Source organism: Falco biarmicus, chromosome 7 (assembly GCF_023638135.1).
Source record: "Falco biarmicus isolate bFalBia1 chromosome 7, bFalBia1.pri, whole genome shotgun sequence".
Lineage (NCBI taxonomy): Eukaryota > Metazoa > Chordata > Aves > Falconiformes > Falconidae > Falco > Falco biarmicus.
Window position 1 is genome coordinate 62,788,228 of NC_079294.1, and position 22,544 is coordinate 62,810,771.

General features: G+C 41.8%; 1 protein-coding gene across 1 annotated transcript in view; it reads right to left on the reverse strand.

Moving 5' to 3' along the window:
- Positions 1–22,544, reverse strand: part of AKAP13 (A-kinase anchoring protein 13) — a 76,154-nt gene that overhangs the window by 12,498 nt on the left and 41,112 nt on the right. The window contains exons 9-24 of the mRNA XM_056347386.1: positions 21,699–21,804; positions 16,827–16,998; positions 13,504–13,571; positions 12,589–12,655; positions 11,292–11,427; positions 10,253–10,365; positions 9,030–9,176; positions 8,164–8,414; positions 7,426–7,551; positions 7,204–7,321; positions 6,411–6,659; positions 4,073–4,149; positions 2,509–2,690; positions 2,345–2,427; positions 1,843–2,022; positions 947–1,111 (exon numbers count right to left, since the gene is read on the reverse strand). Of these exons, the coding sequence (XP_056203361.1) occupies positions 947–1,111; positions 1,843–2,022; positions 2,345–2,427; positions 2,509–2,690; positions 4,073–4,149; positions 6,411–6,659; positions 7,204–7,321; positions 7,426–7,551; positions 8,164–8,414; positions 9,030–9,176; positions 10,253–10,365; positions 11,292–11,427; positions 12,589–12,655; positions 13,504–13,571; positions 16,827–16,998; positions 21,699–21,804 (2,240 nt within the window). The remainder of the gene's footprint in view (positions 1–946; positions 1,112–1,842; positions 2,023–2,344; positions 2,428–2,508; positions 2,691–4,072; positions 4,150–6,410; positions 6,660–7,203; positions 7,322–7,425; positions 7,552–8,163; positions 8,415–9,029; positions 9,177–10,252; positions 10,366–11,291; positions 11,428–12,588; positions 12,656–13,503; positions 13,572–16,826; positions 16,999–21,698; positions 21,805–22,544) is intronic.

Here is a 22,544-nt window from a genome sequence, read left to right on the forward strand (position 1 = left end):
AACTATTGAATTACAATCTAATTCAGAAAAGGACACTTCTACAGAAAACCTAGAGCTGGGCAATGAACAGCCTGAGGTTGTCCCATTCATCACTGCAACAGAGAGAGGCACAACCCTAAACAAGCCCCTCCAGTGTGAATCTATTTGTCATTATGATGACAAGTCTGTGGAGGGCTTTGCAGCTTTCCAATAGAGCTGGGAAAACCTCTACATACTTCTCATGTCTGACTGTCTGAAGCTAACACTGCTCCTTTAATGCAGAAGGTCAGACAAGGTCCAACGATCCCAATGCTGAGACAGACACTAACGCAGCAAAACTGGCTGTGTTGAGAGTATGAGTGAGACCACAAAGAATGGAATTTGAGGACAGGGAAGTTTCTGATGACTGGGGCAAAGAAAGAGTGCATTGGGAAGCAGCCAAGTATGCAGCTGAAATAAATATTCACACATTTCTTTGAGACAGACTTAACTGCAGGACTAACACATGCAGTTGTATGTGGAACACATGCATAAAGTGCAAAGACAGGGGAGAAGGTGCTTGATTCAGTAGTATCCTCATCCATTCACAAATGCAACAGCACAGGCTCCTGCTGGAAGATAACTGAAGAATGAAGATCTGAGCTGCAGATATTACAATAATAACATAAAGAAAATAATCTATTAAGAAGCCAAATGCTTTCATATGGCACATTAAGTAAAGAAGTAAAGATGATTTAGAGAGAGCACAGAGACAGGAGTGAGGAGCTGAGAAGTTTAATCCTCACGTAGCCATAGGTTTTCAGCTACCATCATTCCACCTGTACACAGGCTTTTTTTCTAATCTGTTATTTAATCTACCAACTATTACTGGGAAACCCCAATCATCAGTTGCTGGAGTCCTTCTGAAGCAAGAGGATACAGTGACATCTATTATTAACAAATGCTATGCACACGTGTAACTACTCACCCTTGGAAGCGTTCATCTGATGACTGTCAAATCCTCCAAAAGTTTCTGCCCTTCTAGGGAGAGAGATAGGGCCAACTCCTCCTTCTTGTTCCATGGCAGTGCTACTGACCTGCTGTCCAAGGGCAGTGCCCAGGCTCCTGTTCACTAGGTCTTGCAGTAGTTCAACTGATAAAAAGCAATGGTATCACTGTTAAAGACCACCTCAGGCATCTGAACTATTTTCATCCCTGCCTGAGCTCTGGTCAGAAATTCACCTTCTTTGCTGTACTAAGAAACCACATTTCTATGACAATGATATGAACAGTATGCATTCTCCCTGCAAAAACAGTCCGGCTGACCACTAACTCCAATTCCTGGAGCTCTGCACAGGCTTACACCTCCCTCTCTTCCTCCAGGCAATGCTGGTGTGCTCTGACAACAGTATTTAACAATTTTTAGCCTCTCCAAAAATCACACCGGAAAGTTGCCTGAGTTTCCATCCATCCTTGCCTTTGCCAACAGACTTGCTTGTCCCCTGCAGGCACCAGAAGTGCCTGCCAGAATCCGAGCCCCACTCTCACACCTTGCTGAAGCACAGCAAAAGCTTGGATGGTCCAAATTTCAGCCAAGGATAAATCCTGTGCTGCTCCTGGCCCCAGCACAGACTCAATACATGGTTGCTCTCTGTGCTGACTTCTTTTCTGTGCTTTCAGCTGCCATCAATATCTGCTTCCTTTCCTGATCCTCATTACCTGTCCCTGAGATAATACCATGAGTAGCAATATCTCCTTATCTGTGCTGTTATTCTGACAGATGGAAGACAGCCCCTGCGCAAAACTGGTGCTTGAGGACTGACGGCTTCACTGAAGGTGGGTCTATTGGTCAGTGTAATGAACATGTCGCCCTGACCTGCTCACCTTCATTTATTGCAGTTTTCATAATGGCCTCTCCTTTTGGTGCCTCTTCTGTGTTGGCTCTGAAGAGTAGCCTGGAGCCTGGCATGTCCTCCTGCACAGAACTGTCTGCCATGTCCCGGAAGATCTTAGCCTTCTCCTCCAGCAAGAGGAGGATCTGCTTATCCTTCTGCTGAAGTTGTTCTGTAGGGGTGAACAGAAAACAGAGATGAAGACAGAAAATAAAAGCTTCAGCAAGGAAACCAAGTGATTCCTGAGACAGCGGCCCCATCTAGTGGAACCTGATAATACAACCAGGCCCTGCGCAACCCTGCACAGCAACACCCAGCAGGCTCAGTAAAAAAATCAGGCAAGCAAGGTGAGGTGCAGACATGGACTGCAATTATTTGCTGGATGCAGGATTATCGCTCCTTTTAAAAAAGTCATAGTTCAACCACAAAACCTACACAATTCCTGTAATTTTTTCAAAAATTGCTCCCCAGCTCCGTCCCAGGCAGGACTTTACCTTTCAGTCCTCTCACTTTCGCATCCGACACTTTCTTTTCAAACTCAGACTCACAAGGAACTCCTTCATCTTCATCTTTATCCCTGGACAGTGACATGTTTCAATTACTACCAGAACATGAGCATGTGGATCACCTGCCTCGCAAGAACAGCTTGGTAGCTTACATGGTGTTCATTGTGTCTTGAATGATCTGTATCCAGCCGTTACGCTCTTCTTTGGAGCTGGCGTGGACTTCCACCATTTCAGGATCTTTGACACCCATACTGATCAGGAACAAACCCTTCTCTTCATGAGCCACTTCTCGTACAATCAACTTCTTCAAAGAGATCACAGTGGATTTCTGGTCCTTCAGATGGAACAAAATGAATCGTGAGAGTGAACGGTACTAGTTCCCAGATGCAAACTGGCATTGAAAAGGTCCCAATAACCATACCACTACCTCTTTCAGGTTGTAAACATTTTATGAACCTATTAGCTAATTAAAACAATAAATCATTTTAACAGGGTCAAAGAACAGGGAAGGGCTTGCTTTCCTCCACCAGTTCTGTAGGAAAAGCAATTTCATCTTTTTCCATTTCAACAAAGAATTTATTTAAAATTGACTTTGTGGTTTTTGCAAACTATACCATGTTTTGCTTTAACTCCAGAAGACCTTTGGTCTCATCTCCTCCTGCCCACACTCTTTCTGTCACATTAATATCACAGCTCCTTAAACTTAGTGCAGTTTGCTAGCGCCTGCTTCACACACATTATCTTCACAATCTCTCCCTAGGATACAGCAACATCTTGTTTTCAAATCCCACAAAACCCCTGCTGTTTGCAGAAGCTCACAGCTGACTCCTATGATGGCGAAGACTTGTGTGTAAGATGACATTCATTGTGTGCTATGGTCTTTGTGTAATCGGCCTGCTCAGTTAAAACATCCCTTTGCTGTTGTGTCATCTGCATATGAGTCAGCTCCTTTGTGCATTTTACAGGATGCTACAACTGGGGTGATTTGGTAGCGGCTCACTCACAGGACTTCTCTGCAAATCAGCTCCCCCTGCGCAGGGCACTGAGTCTGTGCAGATCATTGATGGCACTGAAATAACAAATTATCAGCTTTCAAAATGTCCAGAGAGTGGAAAGGTCACAAGGTTTAGCCAGTCTAGACCATGCCTGCAAGGTACAGCCTCAACAGCCTCAATTAGGTATGAGGTTTTCTTTAGCAGGTCGGTGTGCCTAGCGCCCTTTTATGAGGCCTGCCTTCAAAATCTAGTGGTTTTGGTCTTGTGCATTACAAATATATCTCTCTGACATTTATTTTCAAGCTGTTCTGTTGAATTTACTGCAGTGGCATTTCACCTCCTCAGTCTCCCATAGTAGCTCACAATGTATTGGGACATTTCCTTCTGCTAAGATTCATTTTTACAACGTTTGCATTATCCCATTGCCCCCTCCCACCACAATCACTGCTTTGAATTGCACAAACTGAAAAGGAGTTAAGTGTATCAAGTGACAGGCAGGCTTTCAAGGCCAATTATCAGCGGTGCCAAGGCACTGCTGAAAAGGGAGGTGGGGCATGAAGACTTGTTTTCCCATTAAAAAGAATGGGGTCTGCTCCGAAATTAAAATGTTGTAAGCAAGAAAATTAAGTTGTTTAGCAGGCAATGCCTGGCTTCGCTGCACAACGCACAGCAAGGGTGTCTCACACAGAAACGGAAGGAGAAGGAAAGGTTGGAGCCTTACCAGTGAGGCAAAGACATACTTCTGGTCCTTCTCCTGAAGGAATACAAGCATGTCGGAGAGGAGAACAGCCTGGACTTCTGCAAAAGAAAAAGCATATCAGTGCAGTATAACCACACAACTCACCCCAAAAAAGTTTTCTTTTAATTAAACCAGTGTTGGGGAGCAGTAGGGCTGTTTCGGCAAATCCTGGAAGCAAGGTCAACCTCCCAGTTAGCAGGAGGAGCAAGCGCAGCTCCTGCAAATGCTGGGTCAGGTTAGCTCTGAATCAACTTTGTGTTAAGCAGAACACAACAGCACCTGGGAAACCTGCAGGATTTGCTCTCATCTGTTGGAGAAAGGGTGCTCCTCTTCAGCCACACACTTTCAAACAGTTAGGACACGGACATAACAGTGAAAGCTAGAGATGCTTACTGGATAGAAGCATTGTTTTCTCAAATAGTCAGTTATTTTAGCCCTCAAACAAAGTATCTGCACAGGAAGTTCTGGGTTTTATGGTTCTCTTGATGAGTGGTTTGCGGAGTGGAAATTAGCCTGCAATAGCAATGTTTGTCAGCTGCAAGTTTTTCTCCCAGGAAATACTGACTTCAGGAGCCGCCATCACCAATTCTGCTCACATACAAACACAACTCTTGCTGACTCCAAGGGGAGCCAACAGAGCCTTGTGAGGTGCAGGACCTGGCTTTCTTTCATGGGAGAAGGAAGCACAATATCAAGCCAACAGAGGATTTTACATCAGAATACAGCCTTTTCCCAGAGCACATGTACAGCCTTCCAAGTCTCCTAATGACATATCATAAAGTTGCACAGCAACTACCAAGTATAATGCCCCACCCAGAGCCCTCAGCACAAAGAGTTTTTGTGTAATGTACTTGGGAAACCTTGTGACAGAGGAAGCTAACCAAAAAGTTAAATCATCCCATGGGTAATTCCTTCCATTCTGGTTTGGGAAGACAGGATCCATTCCAGATAAAAAAACCACCAAACTTTAATCAAAGCTGTAAAATGAGCTCTGGGAGCTTTGCAAAAGTCGGCACTTGAATCCATTCTTCCTCTAACATCTATGCAGTTTGCAAGGGAGGAAATGCTAAAACCCTCTAAGAAAAGTCCTTCCTATACTTCTCTGTGCTCCATTTCAAATCCTGCAAAACAGCCTGAATGTATGAACTAGCGACTGTCTCTCTGGGCTCTCCAGCTTGTTTGCAGGACCTGCTTTCACTGGGAGCTTGCTCTACAGACAGAGGTATATTTTATGTATTTCTGTGACTTAGAAATGCAAATGCAGCCTGTACTTATCACAAGATTTCACAACAGCAGCATAACTTGCTTCATCCACCATCTAAAGTCAGTAGCAATCTTGGGTGCCTAGAAACAGTCTGTAAACTTCCTGTTTCCCAAACGTCAAAATAAATCAAACCTGATAGGGAATTTCATGTTATCACTGTTGCCCTGCACAGCACGGCACCAGGCTCCCAGTCCCCATTCATGCCCAAGTGCCATAGTTTAATCAGCTAATGCTGGAGTGAGAGAAGGAAAGCCCAGCCTTCCTGCCAAGCCTGAGACGCAGTCCTGTCTGCTCTTACTGCCACTGTGGTCCCAGCTGAAGGCCTCCTTGAGAGACTTAGTGTTTAGTTCAGTAGAGAACTTCAGTGCTCAGCAGAACACAGCACCTTAGAACAGCTATTTCTACCTGATAACAAAAAAAAAGCAATTCAAGAAAATGTTTACTTAAAACGTGGCAGCTGCAGGGACACCAGAGCCTCTCCCGAACAGTTTGCATCAGCAGCCCAGGAGGTACAAGTGCAACAAACGCCTCTCTGGAGTCCCAGGGAAACCAGGATGGTTACACTGAGCAGCCCTACTGCAGACCTTGGAGCAAAGGAACAGCAGTGCTGCTGGTGGGCAGAGCCACTGGGAAGCTGAGGCTGGATTTCGGATGCAGTGAACACGCTTTCTGGAACTGCTGCACATGTGCATCATGGCATGGAGGACTGACTCACGGCTCTGGGCAACTGCAGCCCCACTGTGTTCTCCTGGTCCAAAGGATCCTCCCCCGCCCAGGAACCCTGCTCCTTGGATGACGCACCAAGGTGTCACTGCAACCCAAGCCTTCAGCAGGCATGCAGTCACCAGGAGGAAAAGCCGCTGTCAGTCCAGGAACAACACAAAAATCAGAAATGCTGCGATGGATAGTAAGTGTACAGCATGGCAAAAGCTGCTGTCAAAATTTCTCAAAGCAGAGGAATAAATAAAGGTCGGAGACACCTTTCTGAGGGCTAATCCTACAGCCAAAGAGGGTAAGCAGTATTCCCCCGCCAAGCAGAAGGCAGGATAGTCTTACCTTTTAACCGGCCAGCTGCATTTTTTAGTGAAACGGGCCCATCTCGGATGAGCTTCCGATGCCTCAAGTCCTCTCTTGCAAACATCTGGCCACTCTTCATTCTCATGATGGACTTGCTATCCGTCCGGTTGTAAATCTCACCAAGACGCATTTTCTTTTCATAATTGCTGACTTTGCTGTTGACTGCAGCAATCACATCTTTAACGAGGTTTAATGACTGAGTCAAGTCTTCATGTTCCACTTCATTTTCTTTGAACAGAAAGAGAAACACCTTGATTTCACTTCATCCTTGTGGACTCTTAACTCCTGATTTTACTTCCTTCCTTCCTCTTCTTCCTTCCAAATTCCTGCATTTTAACTTTTAATACTTTCACAAGACAGGCTGCATGTTTCCCCCTTCAGGAGAGTTTCGCAAAACCTATCACATATATGGTTGAGACTGGGGACTATTCCAATATACTTTGTATATGAGAAAGTATAGATGAAATGCACAAATTAACCAGATATTTTATCCATTACCCCAAAAAAGCCAAGCCGGGAGACTTTGGAGTCTAAGCACATTGCTACATAATTCACTACAGACAGGCTTATAACAACTAAATCAAGGCACCCAAATAATTAATCCTAAATGGAGATATGAAACTGAGTTATCTCGTTACAGTGGTATGAGACAATGACGACTGGATTAGTTGGTCTATTCTAAGAAATTCTACTTCAGCTGAAAAGAATCCAAGAACTTTACACAATATAAGAGGAACAAATATATGCTTCAAATAGAGGAACCGGTCCCTACCTTTGGTGTACTGCAGTATCCTTTGTAAAAGGACGGGGTACTTTGTGATTCGCTGTGTTACCAACAAGATACATTCAGAAATCCCAAGACGCCTCACCAGGGAGCTGCTCATTTTTTTCTAAGGAACAAAGATGAAAATTTCAGTCCTGTAGCAAAATGGTCACCAGAGTGCAGAAAGGCCATACTTTTCCCATCTGTTAGGTCTCTTCTACCAGGCCCTACCTTGACAAATGCCTGAAACCGCTTGTCCTTTGAGTACAGATCTTTGAAGTTATTTACTGCCTCGTTGTGATGCCCGCAGAATTTGCCGTACGTTTTCTTCATTCGCTCGGCACTCTCACCAGAGAACTGCAAGACATGAGACACAGGTCCAATCTGCACTGAGCTCCTGGTGTGATATCCCAGCTGCCTGCCAGTCTCTCAAAAAACCTCAATGAAACCAGATTAGTCCAAAGCATCCTAAACCAAGCCAGCAGACCTCTAGAAAGTAAACAGCTGAGTTTGGGACTTCACTGAGCTCACACCTACCACAAAATTTCGGATACTATTCACAGGGCTTAAAAGCCAACAACAAAAAAGACAGACAAAAAGAAGGGAGAAAGTGCAGATAAAGAAAAGTAAAATGGCCCACCCAAAGTTAAATAGCAAATCAGTAACTCAGCCAAGAAACACATTGGGCATACTTTGCTGTGGGTTACCGCCTATCCTCCAGGCTATGGTCATACCATGCAGTGTTTGTCAGGGAATGCTTCTCTTTCCCACAAAATAAACTAATTTTTATCATTACACATTCCTCTGAAAGAGCAAAAAAAGCTTCAAAAAGCAGAGGTGGAGATTTTTACATGTGTGAAGAGTAAAGGTGTCATCAGCTGTGATTATCTGACAGGTATAAACAGGAGGGAAGGAAGAACACCTTGTTCCCAGCTGCGCTCAGAAGTGCAAGCGTTTTCCAGCACTTACTTGATTCACTAGGATGTCACCTATCCTCTTGATAACAAAGTTCTTTTCACTTTTGTCTGCCAATGACTCCTTCTTCCTTTCCAGAATCCGCTGGAAGAAGTGACTATGGATGTGCAGCAAGTTTTCCAGGCAGGGAAATATCTTGTCCACAACTTGCTGATCATATTGCAGTTCCTTTAACATCCCTGCGCTGTATACATCATTCATGATCTTCAAGGTGCGGACATGATGCATTTCCGTCTGCATTAGCTCTGTAGAGGGTGAGGACAAGATCAAAACCAAAGTCACTGTAGAGTGCACGGGTATACAGTACAAGGAAAAAGCTGCCATTGGAAAGCTCGTGCATAACTAGGCTTCTCTAAGTGGCTTCAGAAAACTTAATGTCAGATATTGAAACATCAGTCAATAGTTTCACATGTGGGAGAAACAGCGAGGCAGAGAAATCCCACAATAAAGAGCTTTGAACATTGTTTCTGAGGTCTAAAACTTCAACACTGTTATCTGCTCCTTCCTAACACCTCACTGCCAGCCTCAACAGTGTGCTTTTGCCTTACAGGACAGCTCTTGCGTCTGGCAGAAGACTTCCTAGCTAGCTGCTCTGCTGTAACAGAGTTTAAATGTCATCAGCAGACAAATGAGGAGAGGCAATTTCCGGGTATTTTTGACGCCTTCCGGATGTGAAACGCAGAAAGCAAGCTTTCAGAGAGTACATTAAGTTTCTAAGAACTTCAAGAAGGAAACTTTGGCTTCTGAGGAAACCAAGTCAATGTTCCTTTTCACTGACCTAAAGCTTCCCAAAGCCATGCATGTGAGTATATCAAGAAGCTAGCTACAATGAGTGAAAAATTAAGATGCAGGTATCTCACCATAAATGACATCTTGTCGTTTGACAACATCTTTGTTTTGCTGCTGTAGGAACTTGCTGTCCACGACTTGGCTCCAGGACTCTGCCTCCAGCTGCTTGGAATCTAATTCCAGGTCTCCCATCAGCTGTCCTTCGTTCATGTCAGCACCTTCACAAAGCAATGTAAGTGCCATTAAGATGCGGGTACCTTGCCTCATTTGAGATTCCCGTCTCCTCATTCAGGTTTTTAGGCTTTCTCTGTCATACTGCAGACATCACACACATTCTCCTTTACTGACACAAAAACGATCATACGGAATTATACTACATAAGGACCAGGTTATGAAAAGCACTTTCAAAGGTTATTTGCTAGTTGAACAAAACTAGTTCACCATTTTCACACAGACCAAATTCTAGCTCAGATAAAAGACAATGGATTCTTTATCTGCAAAGCAACAACATCACAGATAAACTAAAATCCACAATATTCAGCTTGTCTTCCTTCATTTACATCACGGAATCAAGGGAAATTAGACCTATGTGAAGCCTGTGTTTTCAAGCTTAAAAAGCCAGAACCAATGCAAGTAGAAGTGAACAGTACATACGTTACGTACACATACATATATATCTTTACAAAAGATCATACATTTGTGCAGGAACTGGGAAATTTTCTCTGTCACCATGAGCATGCCCTTGTTTAGTCCTTAATAAATTAAGACCAATCTGCTCTTTTCACATAAATACTGGCTAAGACATATAAACACTGATAAGATCCTAAAAATGCACCATATATAAAGGTATAGATAAACTTAAGAAATTAATTTAACTGACTTTACTTTCAAACCCACAAATCTAAACAATACATTTCTTCTTTCCTCACTCTGGGAAAAACAAAAAATGTGAGACATCAGCATGAAAATGTGGCAGAGTGCAAAATCTGTAGCTGTACAAATGGGCCAAAGATGCAGTACAGATGAGGAAATGTTTTTCCCTGAGCTATATTCTAAGCAGCTCAGCCGTAAATGAAACCTTTTAAATGTTTTCCCACAATTCAACAAGCTAAAGAAATTACTGTGTGGGGCTTTGCTTTAATTTGTCACACTAATATTCTAAGATTGAAGTAAATGAACTTTAATTGTCCATTAGAAAGGAAAACAGTTCCTGAAATGCCAAAATTGATTTTTTATTTTTGGAAAGCAGCACTGAGACCTTCCTTTTGCTATAAATGCCATGGGGATCTCTTACCTTCGTCATCCAGTGACTCCATGGATTCATTCACCCGGCTGATTTTATGTAAGGAGTCTGTTGACTGCGACAGGAATTTCCAAGTGTGTATTAAGCTGTCATCGTTCCCAACTCTGCAGGAAAACAGAACACAGAATATCTTTTATGACATATGTACTTTCAAATACACAGAAGAAAGGCATTTTACATCTGAATTGAAAATCAAAGCAGCTGTTGTACGTTATGCACAGAAATGTACTTTTATTAATTGTTTTCCACCAACTACATAATGGGGCTCAACAAGCTGTGAGATCTACAGTTCTGAGTGACAGTGCTTCTTCTGTAAAGAATCACACCTGAGGTTTTATGGTTTGGATAACTCCTTTTCATTACTTTCCATTTTACAGTCACTTCCCATCCACATTGTCATTGGTGCAAGCAGTGCAAAAACGCAACACAAAAGGCTATCGAAGGGTCTTTATCTCTAGCTGTGTGAGAGATCAGAAAAACGGACTGAAATAAATTTTGCCATGAATAGCCAGGACGTACAAACTGTTCAGAACACGTGCCAGTCCATGCCATTGCCCTGTGTGTACTACTGCTCAATATGTAAGTAGTGTAGGAACCATAAATCAGATTTTCTTCTACGATTTTTTGTAATTATCTACAATGCAGTCCTAAACCACCATGAAGACTGCAGCTCTGTGCCTTCACCCTATCGTTATGGACACAAAAGTTAGTCCTATACCTGACCTGTGAACGTGTCCTTGCACAGTACCCAGCCCAAGGCAAGGGAATTTCCTCCTGGAGCCCAGAGCATCTCTGTGAAGTGGCCTTGGATATAATCAGGCCAACTCAGATGCCTCTGAATTCATGCCATGACTCAACTAACCCAGACAATCTGATTGCGCAGAAGACAACTGATGGTACCTTATATAATATAGGTATTTCTGGTTAACATAAATCACAGTATACACATTTATTTTTAATGCGATCTGAATTTTGCTCTGCTTGCAGTGTCAGGTAATACACACATAACATGTGCAGGGAGAAACCTTACCCTGCAATGTTCTGTATTGAGACACTTTTCGAAAGTGCTGTAGTCTGTTGCGATCTCCTGTTATTGAATATTGAGGTTACGGTGTTTTCATCAGGAGCAAGTATTGCAGACCGAGGGCGCTCCTTCGGTTGTGAGCCTGGAAGAGAAGTGTCAGAGAAAAGTCAGCTCAGGGAACTGCACTGCTAACTGTGACGATAATGACTTAAAGAAACCATGTTCTAATTTTTTTTTCCTTTTCTTTCTAGAGTTGTCACCAGGAGATCTCAGCTGTTAGAAACAGCCATACAAAGGAAAGAAAACTGACTCCTGTGCAGAACTGACTGCATTGCATGATGCTTAAAAAATCTAGGTAGTATCTGCAAGTCCAGAAATACATACTTGGGAAACTAAATTTAATTTTATCTGATAAATAATCACATGTAGCAATCTTATGTTGCTTTGTAATTTTCCTGGGCCTATAATTATATACAACTTCCTGCTTCTGGTCAAGCTTTTAAGATAGGTTTCTCTATCTGTATGTACCACTAAATCCTTATCTCACTATACTATCACATACCTTAAACTAATCCTTTTATAGTAATTCCAGATTTTCCCTTCTTCAGATGCATTTCTGCTTTCTGGAGTGATACTTTTCAATTTCATGATAAATACCACAATGTGTACATCTCTATCAGTGTGGTTCCATTTAGTGATCTCCAAGCTATCTGTAAATAAGCTTATCAACTCATGGCACTACAAAACCCATGTGGGCTGTTTCACTCCTAGTCTTTGCCCTTGGTCACACTGGGTAGCTCCTCAGTGCGGTATATATCTTAGCACAGCCAGGAAAAGTTGTACCTCAATGTTTAAGACTATTTAATAAAAAAAAAAACAACAAAACAAACAAACCCCCGAGTTATCCTCTCCACTTGTAATCTTAACAATTTCTGTTAATGCAATACTCATAGTCGGACTCTTTCCAGTGTCAGACATCCATGGACACAGGCTGTGTCTTCCAGATTTTGTGGTCTTAATCAGTGGTAGGTTTTCAGCAATCTACAGCAGTCAAGTAGTTATTCTAAATCTGAGATGACTACATTTGATTAAAGCTACATGGACACTGCAGAAGCGAATGAACTCTGTGCAAATTCAGTACAACTTCTGAAATCCCAAACATTGCTGGTCATGCACAGAAGATGTTCTCATGCCTGCTTTGATAAATGCCTGTCTTTTGTAAGATCTAATATTAGTTGTCAGAACAGTTAAGAACAGCAGATACAGATCATCACGCAAGCAGAGGGAAATGAAGCTTTCTTACTTTTGTTTCTCATAGTTACTGTGGGTAATGAAGAGGTATCATGTGCTTGCAGCATCCCTCTCTGTGGCTGAAAGAAAAATGAAATTCATTGTAATTTCTTCCTCCATTCTCCCATCAGGCTGCACCACATAACAAAAATTAAAAAGCTAAGTTTTTTTCTGAATCAACTCAGTACAGATCAGTTCTTGGCTGTATATGGCTTTATATATATATATATATATTTATATATATTTATATATGCACGCAAACACACATGCACCCCCTGCCCCCCATTGCCATCAATGAAACAAAATAACAGATGGAGATATGTGCAGCAAATAGGAAAATGAGAAGGGAAAGCGCTGAAAATACTGAAGAGAACTGAAAATCACAATTGTATAAACATTAGCTTGGAGAACCATACTGCAAAAGAGGTACCTTACATTTGGGGCAAGCAAGAATTCTGTGTGTTCCTCATATAAACAACACACATATTTAATAGCTTTTGTTATGCATTATATACACAACGCTGTATTACAGGATGCAGCATCTGAGAATTAAGAGTTATGGCCTTTGAGGTTGCTGGACACCTCTAAATTTTGCCAGTGTTTTTTTTTTATTTTAATTGAAATACAGGACAGACCATCTGACCATAAGGTCCCTGTGTACCGCAGGGAACGACACAGGAATTTGCTGCCAACTTAACACCCTGAGGTGCTGACCTGGAGCATTCACACAGTCCCAGGAACAACCACTGTATTAATATGTGGTTCTGAAGAATTCAGGAAGAGCCCAGAGAAATTATTCACTACAGCACAAAGGCTGAAGCTCTTTCCAACAATTTTTGGGATGCATGGCAGAAGATGCTACATATCTGCATGCTGAATTGTTTATAAACTTTTTTGTTTATTCAGTAGAGTAGATGAAATCTCTTACCTTCATTTTGACCTTTGCACAAGAAGAAAAACTCTCCTTGCAGCCTTTGTGAACAATTGCATTGCAGTCTGTCAAAAGTAAAAAACCCAAAACAACCAATTAAACAAAAACCCAAAGAAAACAGGTCAGTTTTTGCCGTTTGTAATCTGAACTGTTACGTTGCCCAACTGAGAATTACAACTTTCAGGCATCATTGTGGATTACGAGAGTAGCTACAGATACTGCGAAATGGGTTACTCTCCCAGATAATTAGCCCTTTGTTTGTCAACAAGATTTCCTCATGGAATTTAATAGGAAATTCTGTTTAAAAATCAACGTAAGGTTGAGTTGCCAGGGTCCTAATGGGCCATAAATTAGAAACCACCACCTCCCCCAAAAAAAAACCCAAACAACAAACCCAAAGAAAAAAAGATGGAGTTATTCCTCTGAAAGAAAAGTAAGGTGGAAAGCAGAAACAGGAGACGGAAACAGAAACCATTTGTAGGGCTAATATTTTCTCTAAAAACACAAATACTGTTCTTACCAAGACAAGGATTATGGGATCCAAAAGACAGGAAAAGGACAGGAAAATTCATTTACATAAACTCAGATATATTATAGCCAAGATCTACACTAGAGGAATCAAGTGCTACTGTACCAACAGGATTATCAGAAAAAGTAACAGGAGCACCTGCCAGGTGATGGTGCCTGTGAGGCTGGGACTTCCTGATGAAAACTTGACTGAAGCCACTGTTTGGTCTGAAACTACAGTATTTACCAAAGCAAAGAGCATCACGCTTTAACACAAACCTTTGCTGCACCTATGCCAGAGCAAAAGCTCCGTATCATTTTTGGAATACCCTGAGTCTGCCCATGATCCCTGCCAGCAGCTTTCTAGGAATCAAAAGATGATTAAAACTGGGGTTCTTTTCATAATAATTGATAATTGGGTTTGGAGCATTAACTCTTCTGACAGATGAAAGATCACAACTGAAATGCTCTCAGATGAGACCTGGTAGCTTAGAGAAAACCTGTTATTTCCACTCATTCATGAAGACACATATTAACACAGATCATGAATTACATTTTAAGTGTATGTCACACTGTAAGCATACAGTTCTGAATTATTTCATGAAGAGATATGAAAGGAAAAAAATCCATGCCCAGAATGACAAAATATGCTCACATTCCTAAAATTCCTTACATTTAGGCTTACTTAATAAAAGCCAGTAATTCTTCTAATATTTTAAGAGGGGTAAGGGAAGGCCAAAGGGCGTTGCTATTGTGTCGATGTCCCACAATTTCCTGTGCAAGACAGACAAGAAAGAGACCTGTGCGTTCTTGCAAAAACCCACAAGCAGTACCATTTTTCAGAATAAACAAGGGAGAGGGACAGAACCTGCTTCTGGTGCATGAAAAGACACAGTGGACAAACTGAGAACTGTTAAATTCACTCTCAAGTCTGGAAAGCCTGAAGGCAGCTCTTCAGTATGTACCTTTTAGCAGAAAAGCATTTTGATTTTTTAATAAAAAAATCTGGTTGCAGGGACTTTATTCCTCCAGTTCAACTCTTCAGCAGGCAGGAAGTTCCTCCAACTCCTCTGTATCACTAGTATTAACAATTAAAAACCCCAAAAGCTTTTCTTCTGCATCACTGATCATAAAAAAATAAAAAAGATCAGGCAGAGAGCTATTAAAAATTGGGATTTTTTAACTTGCCCATTTGTTTTAGAGCATGCTAAATCTTTCAGCATTGACTAGCTGTTTCAGGAAGCTGGGGGCGTCATTGAAAAGTTGAGACTGATTTAAGATGATCCAGTGCTTTAGACGACATTAAAAAAAAATCATCTATAGGCGAGACAGAGTAGTGATGATAGCAGTAAAGCACTGCCACTTCCACAGGAAAAAAGCAGTCTACAACAGCACACGAACAACAGAGCCTCTGCTGCTGGTTATCGGTCATTTCCAAGGCATTTGATAGCTGATTTTAAGATGCAATGGGAAAAAGAACACTCTTAGATGTGAGTTTACAACCTAAGCCCTGATAAAATTTTCCTCGTGATCATTTTCTGGCCGATGCAGGAAACGTACAATAATTGTCTATTGTACCTTGAAAAATAAGGGAAGAACATCTATGCTAAAACATATGTCATTGTTGGATTATTTTAACTCATTAGGATATAGAGAGTTAAATTGGGATATACTTGGTTTTCTAAGTTGCTTCAGAAGCTGTTAAGAAAATCGAGTGGGGAAAGGGAGAGGATGCATTTGAGAGCCTATAATTCTTGATGTTTTCCATTTCCCATCAGGCAGACACAGAGCGTGTCTCATGCAAACACATTTGCTGAACTCTTCCAGGAAACTGCCATTTGGGATTCAGCTAGCTGCTCCTTCCCCTCTCACCGGAGGGGGTTTTATACACTGCTCATCTACCAGAAGGAACCGAGACAGAGCCTCCTGCTCCAGCCTGGGAGCAATTCCCGTACATGCTTTGACTCATCTCTAGGCTAGCGGAGTAAAACACATTACTAATAGTGAGTAACAGAGAGCCTTGAGCTGCAGTGGGAAAACGACATTTTTGTCTACATATTCTGTAGCTTTTGGTCACTGTATAAACTAGCTACCATTCTGGTCTCGACCGCACAAATGCCGCTGACCTTATCAAGCTACAGGCATGAGAAACCGTTGGAAAAGAAAAGAGAACAAAATCACCAATCTCGCAGAAACCCTCTGCTGTGGTTCCTGCACTGCCCTGCCTGCAGTTGTACTGCATCTACTTCACAAGCACACAGGCAGCTGCCATGTGACCTGTGATGCAGTTTCATGTATAAAGGGAGAAGAGAGTTAGTATTTCCTTTTTGTATCATGCTGTTCTCACTGAGGCCTCACCGAAGCAGTGTTTCAGAGAACTAAAGCAATACACTACAGGTGGGTGGGACATTTTTTTCCCCATTGGAAATAAAAGCCATGATCGAAGCCAGCTTTCCCTGTCCTCCATCCATCTTGAACAAAGCACCTCAACCCCAAGCCGTAACATACAGCTGAAATAATCAAAGTCTTCCAGCTGACTGATACATCCCAACAAGCAGGGGCAGAAAAACCCGTGGGATGCTGTGACATCCATGCATGGGCTAGGAAGGAGATTGCAGGACACCTCCTTGAAGCCACAACTCATTTCAGTCCAGCTTCCATAAAGCAATGTGCAGCTCATGAATCACTATCTCCCAAGTCTCCCTCCCACCCCACATCCTTAAGCAAGAGGAAAATAAAGCTGAAGGTTCACATTTCCCACGCCAGATTTAATGAAAACCAAAAGGAAGGGGGGTGGGGACCCTCCAACTTACTTGCACAGTAGTACGAATCCTTATTGAAAGGTTTCATACAGTGGTAACAGGTTGCTTGGGCTACAACAGAGGTTGCAGTGAAGAGATGTCCGTTTAACAGCTTCTTATCTTTTTCCTTCTCCTTGGATTCTTTGTCCTTCTCTTTAGTCTTCTCTTTATCTTTCTCTTTTTCCTGCTGAGAGAAAATGAACAAATGCCTTGTTACTTTGCAGAGGTCTGTTCTCTAGTTACAAATTCTTCAGCGTTTGCTTTTGGCACTATGACGATATCGATCGGCACACACCTTAACAATAGTCATGTGTCTCCACAGCTCTTAAAAAAATCAGCTTACAGCCCCCACAGATGTGGATTAACATACTATTGACTTGCAGAGCCTTCTGCATGGGTATCTCACCAGTGGAGATTAAATTGAGTCTGTTCTGAAGGCACCTATTTTCTTCCACTTTTGTTTTATATTTGCTTGGTTTAAGACTTACCTCTTTTCTTCTTTTGGGCTCTCATCAATCTCTTCAGCACATTCAATGAATTGTGTTAAATACAAACACCATGTGTAATCTGTATTGAACTTTCACCACAGTTAATTTTTAAGGCCAACCTGTAAGACTTGTGCTTTGCAACTGCGTTTTTAATGGAGAACACAAGCTTTTCCTTGCTGCCTGTACAGCATCCCTGTCAAAGTATTTCTACCTCCATTTCCATTCCAAATTGCAACTTTTTCAACAGTAACCCCAAGTAACTATGTGAAGTTTTTTGGGGAAATGAATCTTTCACAAATTCTTGAAATATGGCAGCACAGAAAGGCTGAGGAACAACAGCAACACCATAAAAGATTATCTTGTCTTGCAGAAGCCACGGCTCAACCTCAGGGCTACTCAACTTTGGAAAGATGATAAGCACAACCAGCTTCTCCAACTTTTAGCAGAGTTTTTGCTTTCCTTTCTATTGCTACTTGAGATGGAAAATGCTAAATACTGAAAATTTGTAACATTTTCCCCTGCAACCTTTTGTGGATTGGTAATTTTCCCAAACAATTTTTAAAGGAAACTCCATCAAAAAACTCCAAATTTGAATTGTAGTGACTTTTTGTCCTTCTATGTACCACCCTACAAAATGTTTACTGTACAACTTAGCTCCAGATCTGCATTTGAACTGTTACTGCAGATGTCATGGCATCTGAAAGAGAGGCTTCTGTAAGCTTATCACTGCATTTTTTTTATTTATACACCACATGCCCTTTGCTAAATAATATCACAGCCTAAATATCAGACAGCTGCAGAGCAGCCCATGTGAGCAAGCACCATGAAGCAGTTAAAGGAGGTACTGAGCTCTACAGTCACTGCCAGTGAAACTTTTGAGCCTTTGATGACACACTCAAATAATTAGCAACTCAGCCTAATGTCTCCCCTCTACCAATACACTCCAGGCAAAATGCCAGTGTTGGAGTCTCTCCCTGCAAAGCCTCATAAACAGAAAGTCTATTTACTGGCCCCAAATGCTATTTTGTTCTGCAAATAAGCAAAACCAGGAGCATTCCTGTATGGAATAATCCTGTGTGAAGCAGAAAACCTGCCAGGAAGAGTCTGCTTTGCAGCACATCTCAACCTCTTTTGAGCCATCAGCTCGGATCACTGCCCCAGGTAAACCTCCACAGCCCTATTCTCTACCTGCTCACCTGCCCACCTTTAACCACATCCATCCTGGAAGCATTCAAGAACTAGAATGCTACAGTTTAGTCCTTGGCTGATGGTACCAAGTTTACACCTGGAGTTTTGCTCTATTGCCAGGATTTGTGAAGCTCAGGACAAAAGATCACCCTACGCTCAAGGCAGATCTTGCAACTCTCATGCTTAAAATGCGGAAAGGACAGTCAGCATCCTATCTATACTTTAAATGCACCTGATGTTTATGGCAAAGCCCAGTAATTCCAGAGTCTGGAATAATACCCTGTCTTCATAAAAATCACTGTAAAAACCATTTTAATTAAAGCTGAACGTCCCCAGGAAAAACAGGAAACGGGTGCACCACTTTCAAGGAGGAAATGGCAAACTTCATACACGGGATGCCAGCCATACCACGGAAACACAAGGTCACAAAATGAGATTTTATTTATTCTTTTTTTTTTTTCTCCTGTGACAATTACTGGAACTTTTTTTTTTTTAAAAGACTGTATAAACAAAACCATTTTCCTGCACTATCGCAGCTGCTAGCATGACTTGAAGCACAGCTTCACGGCTGAACCAGTGCCAGTGTGCACTAACAGACACAACAGGTACCGCAACTCGGTTGTACGGCCCAAAATAACAGACCATGCGCTGCAGCAGCAGATCCCGCTCCAAAATAACCACAAAGCTCTTACCTCCCAATGCTTAAGTCCTACTAGCTTCACTGTTATTTGTGGTACTTCAGCAAACTTATTCCATTTTATCGACATCCTTCCCCTGGAGGCAGGAGAGTTGCTCCCCACCAGCATTAGCCCATCGCAACGACCAAGAGCTGCCAGCACAGTCGGCTGGGGGGAAGGCAGTCAGAGAGGAGTTGAGCAAAACGGGGAGGGTGGGACGATTACAGCTAACTTCCTTGAAGATGATTTTAGCTACTTTGCTACTGCTTTCATCTTGATCTACCCTAGCTTCTACTGCTAAAAAAACCCAAATACTGAAAAAAAAAAATACAGGCAGGAAAGGATGGGATTAGTATTTTAGAATTGGAGTCAATAGAAGACCACCCATTTAAAAGGCATAGAGTGATAAATCAAACCCTCTGTGATGTTTGGGATACAGAAAAAGTGAATTTTAACATACCTCAGTGTTGCTATGTAGTACTTCAGTAAACAAAGCGCTGCAGATTTCCCCTTTCACGTGTTTGCACTCCTGCTTTACAGGTCAGTCACAAATATTCCCTGTCTCCTAGTCCTTTCAAACACTTACCACTCTTACTATATACACTGAAATGCTGTTGGTGGTATAGCACTGCCTAATAACTGCACAAGTCAAGGAAAAAGAGAAATGACTCATGCTAATGTTTTTGTCGTCATTTCCTAGAAACTCTCTACCAAAATTAAGAAAATGAGTACATTTTTTTTCCTACTTGACAGAGATATAGCATGTTTTAGACTTCACAAACGTGAATCTGTGCACACTGCTCACTTCAAGAGATTTGCTGACTAATCTCCAAATAACACAAAGTACATGCCAGACATGGGTAAATTCACACAAACGTCCATCAGCGTCCCCTCCAGTTAGTACTCCAAACACTCCTTTAGTTATGTAAAAAACCCCTAAAAATGGTTGCTCCATTTTCAAGAAGAGCCGATGCTGTTACAGGGCTCAGATGGACTTTATTTTATGGTTCATCTTAGAAAGCTGTGCATTTCTGAAGGTTTGGAGAAAAGTAAAACCTAGCTGGGAAGAAGTTGAAGCCTCTCTGTACCTCTTGACAACCCAGACAGCAGCAGAAACCCACTCTTCCTGTCCAACTTCCCCTTTCAAGGTTTGTTGTTTTTTTCTTTTTAACTCTTACAGGTTTTCATAGATCATAATGCTTCTGAGAAATCATTTAGGTCAAATTTAAACGTACTTTTTTTCTTTTTTTAAACATTGCACTTTGCAGTAGGGAACAGCATTGTCTTAAAGCGGCTCAGCAGCAGCTCTGAGCCACTGGTACTTGCAGCTTGCATCTTCAAAGGCAGACACATAAAGACGAGCTATGCGTTACGATGACTGATCTCACTGAAGAGGGTACCTCATTGCAACGGTGATGCAATCTTCCAAAAACATATATCAAAACGTGCGTAGGACCACGAGAGCCCACAAACCCAGCTATGTTAGAGGAACGTGCAGGCTGAAACATCAAATGCTTGTGTTGGGAAAGGCTAAACCCAAGTCTGTGCAGTGAAATGTGACCCCCCCAGCTGTGTATGCTTCAGCCCAGCCTCGTTCTGCGGTAGGCACAATGCTCGTTATGCCACGTTTTGTTTCCCGTGTGCTATTCAGACTCATCAGAACATGTCATTATGTGTCTCAGGAGCCTTTCAATGGTATTTACCAACATATTAGCTACACATCACCTAACTATATAATACACATTGCCCACTGTGAGGTAAGGCACTCTTAGCTTCTATCAGACATGAGAAAATGAAATGAGATTCAAGTAAAAAATCCAACCGAGCCAAAAAAACCCCAAACATACATTAATCTTCAGGGACAAGCCAAGTCAACAACAGCCCGTTTGTATTAAGTAGTTAGCATTAATGTAATTATTTCTTTAACCAATGCTGTTCCCAGGAAATTCAGCTGCACTGAGCAGCGCTTAACCTTCAGCAAATTAAATTCCCGGGTTTCAAGGATGGAAAAAAGGCAAAAATATAAGTATTAGCTGTCACCAACGGTCACGGTTTGAGCGATTTGTCCAGCAGTGCATGTGAACCTTGTGGCAAAGGTAAAAATAAAAGGGAAACACAATGCAGTCTTTGGCAGCCAGTCTCTTCTTACAGCTCCCATCCTCATTTTATTGAACACTTCTCAAGTTCTGTAAAAATTAGACCCATTAATCACTGCAAAGCTATAACACATGCTGGAGCACAATCTACTCTCTATAATAAACGAAGCTTCATTCTGTGGAGAAAGAGAGGCAAAAACATTGCACAGGAAAACTCATCTCAGATACATTTCAATTTTGGGGCGCTAAGACTTCCCATGTAGCTATTCCCTATTACCCCATAGACAATCCTCCCCTCGCAAAAGGAAAACAGGAAGAAAAAAGAAAAGTCAGGCAAAGATATAAATAGCACCCTATGGAAACACACTGAAACACAGAATTCATCTCTGCTACTATGGGTATTTCATGGCTGTATAAATCACAAGAAGCACTTACTTTGCTTTTCTTGCTGCTGGACATTTTATTCCTGAGGTAGCTGAAAGTGCGACTGACTTTTGTTACGCCTTTACCAGTAGGGACACTGCTGCTCTCTTCAGATATGCTGAAATCGAAAAAGAAAGAGGTTGTTTTTATTTCTTTCCCTCCCAGAGCATCTATTAAAGGAATAGAATCTTTTTTAAAGGACAAATGCATTTATTATCCAATTGTGTCATGGGTTGCTTTATGGCATTATACTGGAAAAGGCAAAGTGAAGACAAAATGCCAATGCAGTAGTTTGTCGTATATTTCAAGGAATCCTTTTACCTGTTTTGAAGCAATGTCTATTCTCTAACCATGCCAGAGCACCCTCTGCTGCTCCCGTGGCCAAATAACCACTAACCAGCTCAGCACCTGCCCATTTACATGGCAAATATTTCAGATACATGGTCAGTCTTGTCATTTAATCATTTCAGACAGAAAGGGATAGACATGCACACATCTGTTACAGAGAAATCTCCTTTCAGAGAAAGACATTTAATGAACTCTGTAAAGACAGTGTCTTTAACAGAAACCACACTGTCTGCAAAGCCTCTCCTGAGAAATGAGAATATCGATGCTAAGTAATAAATAGCAATGGTTATTTGTATAAAGTTTTGCATTTCTGGGATGCCAGCTATTTTGTGCCAGTCTTTACATGCACAAGCCTATGAATTCTTCAGCTTTTATGGAAGAATAAGAAATTACAGAGAAAACTTACTGCATTAAAGAAAAAGGTCATGGTCTGTCAATAGGAAGTATAACGCAAACCAAAAGCAGAACAACAGAAAGACAAATGAAACCAAGGAGGAGAAAACAGCAGCC